Source organism: Ursus arctos, unplaced genomic scaffold (assembly GCF_023065955.2).
Source record: "Ursus arctos isolate Adak ecotype North America unplaced genomic scaffold, UrsArc2.0 scaffold_17, whole genome shotgun sequence".
Taxonomy (NCBI): domain Eukaryota; kingdom Metazoa; phylum Chordata; class Mammalia; order Carnivora; family Ursidae; genus Ursus; species Ursus arctos.
In genome coordinates this window covers 34321908-34334013 of record NW_026622841.1, presented here as the reverse complement: position 1 = coordinate 34334013, position 12106 = coordinate 34321908, and the positions used below count along the sequence as shown (strand labels likewise).

Here is a 12106-nt window from a genome sequence, read left to right as displayed (position 1 = left end):
TGAAAACTGAGATCAATGATTTTAAATCTTTCTTCTTTTCTAATATAAGTATGTAAAACCATAAGTTTCTCTCTAAGCATTGCTTTAGCTGCCTCCCACAAATTATGATAGAATGTGTTTTCATTTTCATTCTTATGTTAGCAAGACTAAAGCACCAGGAATGCTTGTCTGCTGATCAGAGTGTATATTTATACAACCACTTTGGAAAACAGTTTTGCATTATTTATTGAAGATAAAGAACAAATACCCCATATCCAAGAGATTCCATTTCTAAGTATATATACTAAAGAGAATCTCATACACACAATAATTAACTTTCAAATATGTTCATAGCAGCTATATTTAGTTGGGTAGGCTAAACTGTGGGTAACAAATAGAAAAAAATATCAACGGCTTAAGGAGCAAGAAGTTTCTTCCAAGATCACCTTGAGTATTACAATAACACAGAGGTTAGTAAACTTTGTTCATGGCCAAATCTGGCCTGCTACTTGTTTTCATAAATAAAGTTTTATTAGAATACAGTGATTTCCATTTTTTATGTATTGTCTGTAGATGCTTTCATGCTACAACCACAGAGTTGAACAGCTGCAACGGAAGTTCGGTAGCCCACAAAGCCTAGTATATTTACTAAGTGGCCCTATATAGGAAGCTGTTGGCCGTTATAACAGGTCAGCAAGAAGGAGGAAGGTATAGAGTACATGTGGAAGGTTTTTATAGGATAGGTCTGAAATGGCACATATAACATCCACTAGTTTTCCACTTGACCACACCTAATTATCAGGGGGACTGGGAAATATAATCTAGCCGGTGCTCCAGACAAAGGGAATTTTGGTGAATAACTGGCAGCCTCTGCCACAGCAAGTGTTCTTCATAATAGCCCCAAACCAGAAATACTCTAAATATCCATCAATAGAATGGATAGAAAATCATAAATGTATCCAGTGGGATCCTATGTAGCAAAGAAAACAACCTGTAGCTACATAAATCATCAACACAGATAAATCTCATGGACATAATATTGAGCAAAAGAAGTCTTCAAAAGAATATTTATAGTATATTTCTATTTTTATAAAGTGCAAAAGCAGCAAAACTAAGTCACAGTTTTGGGATGCATTCATAAATGGTAGAACTATAAAGAATAGAAAGGGAATGGTTATGAGAATAGTAGCTGGTTCCTGGAGGAAATAAGAGGCTGTGATCAGGGATGGACTTGATGCTTCCAAAGGGCATTGCTGCCACTACTTCATTTCTTGATCTGCAAAAGTGTTATACTGGTATTTTCTTTATCACTTATTCTTTAAACTGCATGTATAATGTAACTGAATGCCTTTAAAATGCGAAATAAAACAAAGGGCCCAGAAACAGAGTTTTCCTAAACGTTGAACTCTAAGAAGTTATGTTGTCATGAGATGTTGACTGATGGATGGGCAGACATAGACCCAGGTCTATGTAAACAGGATATGCTCCATTATGTTCAGTTTCATCTTTGTATGCAAAAATATATGTATGTGTATATTTACATAAATATATTCAAACATATTTATACAACCTATCACCCTAATGGATAATATTCTTATCAGCACTTTTATTTTTACTTATTTATTTTTTAAAAATTTATTTATTTCAGAGAGAGAGTGCATGAGCAGGGGAAGGGGGGATAGGAGGAGAGGGAGAGAGAGAGAATCTTGAGCACACTCCCCACTGAGCAGGGAGCCTGACACCACCCACAACCCTGAGATCATTAGCTGAGCTGAAACCAAGAGTCAGACGCTTAACCAACTGAGCCACCCAGGCACCACATGCACTTTTATTTTTAAAATGCGTATGTTGTCTTTGTGTGTGTGTGTAAATAGATATGTAGTTTTATGAATATGCATAACTGTATGTAATTGTTGGTATACTTAATATGAAATCAAATTTTGTAGAAGGAATGAATATAATTAAAAGCTGATACATAGCTTTCCAGAAACTTAATAAGGAATAGCACTTAAAGAATTAAGAAAAAGGAATGAACTTGTCCTATGTCTTAGACCAATCATTCTAAACTTTTTGGGGGATCTCGTACCTTTTTAGAATTTGATGAAAGCTATGGCCCCTTTCCTTAAAGAGTGAATGGGAACGTATACACACATCATTGTGCCTGCAATGTTGAGGGAGTCACACATTCATGAAGTATATCCATGGATTCCATAGGAGTCCCTGGACCCTCTGATAAAATTCCTTCTTTAGATTGTCCCTATCAAATGTCAGTTATCTCAGCTAGACTTTTAATAGAAGTATCAAAACAGAATAAATAAGACTAATGTTCAGGTCTTCTGTAATAGTGATTGCAGAGATAATTATGTTCTTTCACTACCAGGCATTTCTTCTTCCCTCACCTTACCCACAAACCCCTCTCAGTTGTTTCTACTCCTGTTTGCACATTTTAATTTCCCCTCACACCACCCAGGACTCTACCCAGATAGTTGTAGTAGTAGTGAGCTGCTTTACCTGCCTCCGATCTCTCTGTCCCACTCTATCCCAAGTTCTGCCACAGAAGCAATCTCTCCAACGACCAGTTCAGGTTTTTTTCTGTAATTGTGTTCGTTGCTGCTGTGCTTTATTTTTGAGGCCAACTAGCACAATGTTTAAGATTAGTTTGCAATACAAAGTCAAAACCCAGCCTTGTTCTTACTAGCTATGTGATATTGGACATGCTGCTTGACCTTTCACAGTTTCCACTTCCTTATCTATAAAATGAGGACAATAATATAAGTTAAGGACTGTTGGAAGGAATAATGAGATAATGCATGTAAAGTGATTTAAAGTAATTAGCAAGGTATGAGGACATAATGATGCTCAATAAATATTTCCTGAATACATTAAATTAAATACAAAAAACCTCAAGGTTTTTAATTTAATGCTTTTGCTAATTCCATGCTCCTTATTCCTTCCTATCAAAATACCACCTCCTGCATCAAATCTTCCTTAATCCTACAGCCATACGTCATCTCTCCCACTTCTTAATTCCTCAGACTTTTTGTACTGTTTATTATGGGGGAGTAGCCTAATGGTAAAACTCGGGAATCAGATTATCTGGACATGAGTATTGGCCCCATCACTTACTAGCTTTATGGCTTGGGCAGGCCATGTAAATCCCCTATGGCTTATTTTGTCTATCTGTAAATGAGTTGTAAAAATATTATCTATTGCAAAGGGTTTTCATGAGGATAAATATAACTAATTTCTAGAAATAGCAAAATTAGAGAGAGCTAGAGGAGGATAGGAACAAAACAGACAGAGATGGGGCTGGCCACAAATGGGCATGAGGGAACTTTGAAGAGTGAGGAAATATTCTAAAACCAGATTGTAAAAAGAAATAAGTCCATCCCATGATAATTTTTTTTAATTATTTATTTGAGAGAGAGAGCATGCACATGGGGGCAGGGGCAGAGGGTGAGGGAAAGGATTGCATGCAGACTCCTCGCTGAGCACAGAGCCCTATGCAAGGCTCGATCTCACAACCCTGAGATTGTGACCTGAGCAGAAACCAAGAGTCTGACGCTCAACTGACTGAGCCACCCCGGTGCCTCATCCATGACAAATATTTTTAAAACTGGGTTGTGTCCATGCTTTCATAAGCTGTATAAATTTACTACTATTTCTCAAACTGTATGCTTAAGATGGTTAAATTTTATGGTATTCAAATTGCAATGAAGCTGTTTTATAAAAAGATAAATGGTGTATGGCAGAGGCCTAGAACAGTACCAGGCACATACTGAGCATAGTGTATCTGTTAGCCGTTGTCACCTTATACTGCTTGGGTTATTTATGATTCTTTACCAGATTGCTCAGAGTATCTCATGTTCTTACTCTCCCATCTTCTTTACCCTCCCCTAAACTAACTCTGAGCTTAATCCTGGCACCAGTCCTTCCCATCCTTAGGTACTTGGTAAATATTTACTGACAGACTGATGCACTGTAGGTACTGATGGGGTTTCTGTCTAGTATAAAAATATCCTGGTTTAGGTTCAGGGTCCCACAGGTTTGTGTAGACGAAGAGGACTGAGAGAACAGTCAGTATTGAGTGTAGCTTTTAAATACCAAGGATCATGGTGACTATTTTGATGCTAATCTCTGTACATAGGAGACTCTTGCTTTCTCTGGGCCTGATTTTCTCTGGTAACACGGAAAAAGGGTGCCATTCCCAGAATTAGAATACTGTATTCTTGGCATTTGAGGGTCTGGTATTCCCAACACACCAAAGCTGTCTTCATGTTATTTGAATAGTTACACTTTCGTCAAAGAGTAAATTTTCCCAAATCATTTCTTTAACCAGCCTGGGCAATAATTTCGGAGGAACCAGAAGAAAATTGTGGCTGAGATTCTTACGGTCTTCTAAGAAAAAGACAGGGATGTTTTGTGTTGTTTGGAAAATAATATTAAGAAGGAAAAGGAGAAGGAGTAGATTAGATTATTGTTATTAGAAACAATAACAATAATTAGAAAACAAACAAAAACAAAAAATCTTTCTGTCCATGCCATCTTATTTAGTACTCCAGAGGGGAAAAATAATTATTACGTGAACATTGCTTGTCAGAAAGGAACAGAGAACAAATCAGCCCTGGAATGGTTAGGTGAGCACCTCTTCCAGTCAGACACTTGTTTCGGCCCAGTGTGCCGTTCTTGGAAAGAAACATTCAAGACATATGTCTGCCTTGAAAGTTTAAGGAGTAAGAGCAATTTAACTGGGGGGTTTGGAGGTACAAAGTGCTGGACTCAAAGAGCAGAAAGATCTTTTCTTAGAATGGTTAAAGGGAGCAAAATTAAATCTTGGGTATTTTCACAGTAAACTCGAATCAGCAGGAAGATGACAGGCCGTCAGGTTTAAAAACAAAATCAGTAGCCAGTCTGTTATTGCACAGAGGTACTTTTTTTAAACAAGATACTGTGGATCTCTAATGTTTACAAAATCAAAACAACCCACTGAGTTTTCCATCTGCCATTGTTTCATTTCAGAGGGAAAAAAAATAGCTTGCTTTTAAAGCTTAGGGATTTTGGAATGTCTAATATATTGCTCAGAATGGACTTTTCCATTTCCTTTTATTGAATGCCCAAATTAATTCCTTTTATCATTCATACAGGAACAGTGGCAGGAGTTAGAAAAGATGCGTCCACATCTCCAATGACAACAGGAAGCCAAAAGGAACTTGTAATCGCAAACTCATCTGCACTGCAGCCTGAGGCTTCCCGGTAAGCCTCAGGGACTCTGGTTTAACATACTTTAGAGGAGAGCCTTTGGGGGGCAGGGAGTCATTTAATAAGGAGTGGAAAAGTCTTGACAGTTCTTAATAGCTGTTACTCAAGAGAGGGACCTTATTTGGAAGCGTCTAGATTTGGCCAGGTTGATCTCACGGAGCCCTTTCCTTTACACATGCCCCGCCTTAACTGAAACTGGTAATTGGCAAGGATTTCCAGAGAAACACAAAGCTAATCCTGTCTTTCATCAGAAAATGCGCTTAGCAGCAGGCCTTTCCCAATTTGTCATAGAATTGTTATACACTTGGACTTTAAGTTTAACTAACTGAAGTAATTGATACTGAAAATTATAGTGGGCTTTGTTTTTAAAGAACTGTCAACATTTACTGATACCAGAGACATCTGAAGAGTTAAGAATGTGATCAGGCTTTTCTGAAGTCAGGAAAAGAAATACATCATTAAAATTTTTTCACATCCAATAAGCCACCCCCTATTATGCATTTAAGGCTGAATATATAAACAGCAACACCAAATGGGCTTAGTTTCGGCTTCCTTAGGAATGTGATTGTAAATTCCCAGCATTTTATCAGATGAATGTAGATTTTAAGACTTAATTTTAATTATAGAGAACTTTTGCAAAATAATTCTAACACAGAGGACAATAATGACTGCCATCTATTAGGCACCACCCTTTGTATGGACTGTAAGTGGTACTACTATCATCCTCATTTCCAAGATTAGGAAACTAAGAGATTGAGTGACTTGCCTAAAGTCACATAGCTAGTAAGAGGTGGAACTAACGTTTCAGACTCCAAAGCCCATTATCTTAAAAACTGTAATAGTTGACAATGACAACCTCCTTATTTTGAAGGTGACCCACAATCAAAAGAAAATTTAACTAGTTTACCACATTCTTTGTCCATTACTCCTTTCTTTTATTTTTAATGCTGCCCTTATTAGCATTTTCCAAGTACCCACATTGAGCTGTCATTCTGAAATGTTGAGGGGGGCTCCCTCCTTGGACCACTCAGCATTGTGGCTGAATGCTTGTGCTCAAAGAGGATCCATCCCAGTCACCTTGAGGGCTTCCTCTGGAGAAGTTAAGGTAAAGAGGAGAAATGATCTGGATTTTCAATCTTGTGAATTTTCCTATTGAAGAGTAAAGTGAGATCTTTAACGCTACTTTAATGTGTTTTTGATGATTGCATTTCAGTTTAGAGAGAAGCATGAAAAAGAATAAAATGTTTCCCCAGTAAGAGTTTTGTAGAACATTCTCAGCACACATTTTGTGAGTGGACCATATCAACTTTGTACAGTTTTACAAGCCCAGGTTAAAATTGCTGTGAAGGCTCATATTTACGGACGTTAAAAAAGGGATTCTGTATCTGTTAGTTCTTAATACTGCAAATCAGCCAAATATAGATTCTCAGAGGTTTCATAAATAATGAGTACTTGGCTAAATAAAGCAATGTGTAACACACTGGATTTCATCCTTAGAAAGCGCATGATGGCATACTATAGGTCTGTTATACAAAGTGCAGAGTTGAAAAAAAAGATTCAGTACTATGAAAATCAGTTACCAGGAGGGCACAGTGGTTGCTTTCCAGATTTCAGAATCAGGATTATTTGAATTATTTTTATTTCAAAGTATAGAAAAGGCATTTTTTTATAGACTGCCTTTCAGTTACATGCAAACTCTTAATGCTTAAGGCAAAACTTTGTTTATTCTTATCCCAACAAACCTTTGAAGGTACTGACAACAAGAGTAAAAGCCTCCCCACCCTATATTCCAAGATTTTTCCAAACTTGCAAAAGAGGATGGGGGTGGGACAGATGCTGGTGGGAAACAGCTTTTCCTTTGTTCTCTGAAAAGCACTAACACCTAGAAGAGTCCTATATTGTCCCACGTGCAGGTGATAAAACCAGGCGTGGCAAAGTCATCTTTCTCATCACAATGTGGGTTGTTAATTGTTCTCTCTGCTGCCTGTCAATATAATGTGAAATTTTCATTCCCCGTTCAAGATGGGAAAAGTTGTGGCTGAAAATGTTAACATTTGCATTTTTATTTGTTGATTTATTTAAAGGACAGCCTCTCCTGCAGCAATCCATCACTTGGTGACACCCCAAATATGAATAATGTATTGTAGACTTGCGGTTACAATGTGTAATAAGTGCTAGAGACAGTAAAGGAATGTTAACTATGTTGCAAATGTAATATTTATTGACTCATAAAGTTTATTGCTTTGGAGGTTCAATAATACTGACCATAGGACATTAATATCACTTATCCTGATTTTAGCTGGGCACCTTTATATGTAGAAATATTCATCTTTCTCATGCTAACAAAATACGTAATTTACAGCGCAAGCAAAGAGGGCTTTATAGTTTTCTGTGCTGAGAGCTCTGGTGCTTCTTTCTCTTCATTCACTTCTGGCCTCCAGCGTTGATCACACACCCCTGAGCTGCCCAAGAGAGTAAGCACAGTGGTCATGTTGGCACAAGAGGGTGGTGCTACCGAACCATACAGCGCCATGCATTTCTGCTTGGCTGGAACAGGCAACACCTCCCAAACCCACTTCACCTGGGGCTTTTCTCCCTGTCATTCTGAACACCTGGTGGGTAGGTACACCTTCGATCAGAAAGTTGAACAAACACTTCTCCTGCTGTGACACTAGGTCAGAGTTGACAGATTCTGCTGCATCCTGTGGTTTCCAGGGTGAAACCAGAGCTGGTAGGTTACCAATTAATTTGTTAGGAGCACAACTGTTACTGATAATTAACCCTTTGGTACCTTCCAGGATTACGTATGTCCATTGCCAGCAGTAAAGATCATACAGGAAATATCTGACGCCCAAAGCGAAAGAAGTAATGTTAATTAGCAACCATCAGCTGTAATTGTCATCCCCATTAAGATGCAGAATTATGTATTTCTTCGTTATAAATAACCTTTCTAATTGTACTTGATGTATGCCAATTTAATCAAAAAGTATACTTGCAACAGACCGATATTTGCATTAATGTAGCTTTGGATTTTCAAATCTTTTATTTCAAATTTGGGGAGAAAAAGCATATTACAGCTGTATATCCTTTATATGTGGGTATCTATTTCTATCTGGGTATGGAGATCTAATACATTTTCTATTAAAATGAAGACAGGATCTTCTGGGATTGTTCAGTGAAACAGAAATCGTGTCACTTTTTAAAGTACCAGTGAAGTTTCTATCTCCCAGTCATATGACAGCTCAGTGGTAATTGTTCCAAACTGATAAACAGGCAAATACCAGGCCAGCAGCAGCAGAATTATGTTCTTGAGTCCCTGAAGTAAAATGTTACTACGGCTTCTTCTCTCTGTTGTCCCCTGATGCATAAGAGTTAAGGCTGGTATTCTTGCCCTGTGTGTGTGTGTGTGTGTGTGTGTGTGTGTGTGTGTGACAGAGAGATAGAGAGAGAGACAGAGAGATGTGAAGAAAGAAAAGCAGATCTCACCAAAGCATGCCCAATTACTGAATTTTGGGAACTGGAGCTATAGTTGGCCTTTTTCTAGGAAGTACTCCTCACTTCTGTACTCTAGGTTTTTTTTCAAAAAGGTTTTTTACCACAGGCTTTGCTTTTTTTTTTTTTTTTTTAAGATTATTTACCTATTTTAGAGAAGCATGCATGTGAATGCATGGTGGAGGGGCAGAGGGAGAGAATCCCAAGCAGACTCCACCCCCCAACGAGGGGTTTGATCTGTGACCCAAGCAGAAATCAAGAGTCAAACCCAGGAGCCCCCAGAGTTGAAAGTTTTTGTTTTCTTTTGTTTTATTTGTTTTTTATATATGTTGGAGAGGGGTGATTTTGTGGAGCTTGCTTTTTGTTGAAGGAGGTAAGAAAATATTTAAGTATGTATTTTCAAAGATGTAATAGCTTATTTGGGGGCTTTTAAAAAAATAGCTTAAAAAATAATTTGTTCGTTTTTTTAAGACTGTGGTCCTTTGCTGTCAAACTATATGCTTAATTATCATGAAAAATTTCTGTACGTTTACAGCTTGATGAGCTCTCCATAGTGCACTTGCTTGTGCACTGTAATGCTCGCAGACAACTATTTGTGCCCAGCTGATTTGAAGCTGGCGGAGACTTTCTGTCCGTTGAGGTTGAGACTGAAGGACCAGGCTCAGAATATTGGAAAACTGGGACCACATTACACATTACACAGGCTGGAAGGATCCAAGTACCCTGCAGTCTAGAACTTAAACTTCTCTCTGTCTTGAAAACTGTTTTTTTTCTATGTCTTTGGAAGAATGTCTGTCTATTCAGGTCCCCTGCCCATTTTTTATTCAGACTGGTTTTGTTTTGTTGCTATTGAGTTGTAAGAATTCCTTATATATTTTGGATATTAACGTCTTGTCAGATATATAGTTTATAAATTTTTTCTTTCAGTTTATGGTCATTTCCTTTACAGTTTGATACAGTCCCATTTGTTTACTTTTGCTTTTGTTGCTTGCGCTTTTGGTATCATATCCAAAAAGTAATTTCAAAGGCCAGGGCCAAGGAACTTTTTTCCTATTTTCTTCTAGGAATTTTACAATTCCAGGTCTTATATTTAAGTCTTTAATCCATTCTCAAGGTTTTCATTTATATCATGAAAGATAAGAGTCCAGTCTCATTGCTTTGCATGTGAATATCCAGCTTTCCCAGCACCATTTATTGGTGAGACTTCCCTTTCCCGATTGTATATTCTTGGCACCCTTGTTGAAAATTCATTGATCATCTATGCTTTGGTTTATTTCTGGATTCTTGATTATGTTCCATTGGCTTGTGTCTCTATTCTTATGGACAGTACCATACTGTTTTGATCACTATAGCTTTGTAATATAATTTGAAATCCAGAAGTGTGATACCTCCAACATTGTTCTTTTTTCTCAAGATTTTAGCTATTTAGAGTCCTTGTGGTTCTATATGAATTTTGAGATTGTTTTTTCTATTTCTGTGAAAAATGCCTTTGGAATTTTGGTAGGAATTGCATTGAATCCATACATCACTTTGGGTAGTATGGATATTTTAACAATATTAATTCTTCCAATCCATGGAGATGGGATATCTTTCCATTTATTTGTGTCTTCTTCAATTATTTTCATCAATGTTTTATAGTTTTCAGTGTACAAATCTTTCATTGCCTTGATTAAATTTAGTCCCAAGTATTTTATTCTTTTTGATGCTATTATAATGGAATTTTTTCTTGATTTCCTTTTTGATTTAGATCATTGTTGGTGTAAAGAGACTCAACTGATTTTTGTACATTGATTTTGTATCCTGGAACTTTACTGAATTTGTTTATTAGTTCTGACAGGGTTTCTGTTGTTGTTTTGGGGCTGGAGTCTGTAAGGTCATCTACATATAGAATCATATCATTTGCAGAGATAATTTTAGTTCTTCCTTAACTATTCGAATGGCTTTTATTTCTTTTTCTTGACTCATTGCTGTTGCTTGCACTTCTAGTACTTTGTGTAATAGAAGTGACAAGAGCAAGCCTCATTGCCCTGTACCAGATCACAGAGGAAAAGCCTTCAATTTTTCCCCATTGATTATGATGTTAGCTGTGGCTTTTTATAAATGGCCTTTATTGTGCTGAAGAAATTTTCTTCTTTATTTTGTTAAGACTTTTTGTTGACTAGGGGGCTGAACTTTTCAAAGAAGACATACAAATTGCCAACAGATATATGAAAAGATGCTCAACATCATTGGGGAAATGCACATCAAAACCACAATGAGATATTACCTCACACCTGTTAGGATGGCTATTTTCAAAAAGATAGAATATAACAAGTACATAATGGTGAGGATGTAGAGAAAAGGGAACCTTGTGCTCCATTGGTAGAATGTAAATTGGCACAGCTATTGTGGAAAACAGTATGGAGCTTCCTCAAAAAATCAAAAATAGAACTACTATATGATTCAGCAATCCTTCTTCTGGGTATATACTTGAAGGAAATACAGCCAATACCACAAAGAGATATCTGTGCTCCCATGTTCATTGCAACATTTTTCACAGTAGCCAAGATATGGAAACAACCTAAATGTCCCATCAGTGGATGAATGGACTTTGGAATAGTATTCAGCCTTTAAAAAGGAGATCTGCCATTTGTGACAATATGGATTAACCTGGGGGACATTATACTAAATGAAGTAAACCAGACACAGAAATACTGCATGATCTCACTTATTTGTGGAACCTATAAAGTTTGAAGCATAGAAGCAGAGAGGAGAATGGTGGTGGCCAGGGGTGGGAAGGTGGAGGAAATGAGGAAATAGTGGTCAAAGGGAACAAAGTTGCAGTATGTAGGACAAATAGGTCTAGAAATCTAATGTACAGCAGGATGGCTACAGTTAATACTGTATTAAATATCGGAAATTTGCTAAAAGAATAGATTTGAAGTGTTCTTACAACACACACACACACACACAATGTTAACTATATGAAGAGATGAATATGTTAGTTCGATTGTAGTAATAATTTTACTATGTATATGTATATCATTAATAATTTCCTAATATTGAATAACTCTTCCAAAAAATCGTGTTGTATACTTTAAATATATAAAATTTTAATTTTTTTAAAGTGGGGTTTTTTATCTTTATTTTCCCCTTAAATAACTTGACATGAAAATCCAGTTGCTTCCAGCTCCAGATATGGTGATATAACCTTTAAAGTGCTTGAACTGGCATATTGGTCATTTGCTGTGCTGTGAAGAGGGACAAACATTTCTGCATTTGTCCCTCTTCGTTCTTTGTGGGTCATAAACCAAGGCTTTAGTGCCTGGGCAGTTCAAGCATTGTTTAGTTTCTCATCTCAATTTGCCAGTAACCATTTAGATTACGTAGAAGGAAA

General features: G+C 37.1%; 1 protein-coding gene across 8 annotated transcripts in view; it reads left to right on the top strand.

The window, feature by feature from the left end:
* Window positions 1–12106, top strand: part of KIAA1328 (KIAA1328 ortholog) — a 335798-nt gene that overhangs the window by 285801 nt on the left and 37891 nt on the right. For 7 of the 8 annotated variants that reach the window (XM_026496213.4, XM_026496212.4, XM_026496217.4 and 4 more), the window contains one exon: window positions 5124–5232. The exons of the other annotated variant lie outside the window; for it this stretch is intronic. In XM_026496213.4, the coding sequence (XP_026351998.4) occupies window positions 5124–5232 (109 nt within the window). The remainder of the gene's footprint in view (window positions 1–5123; window positions 5233–12106) is intronic. 8 annotated transcript variants of the gene reach the window in all.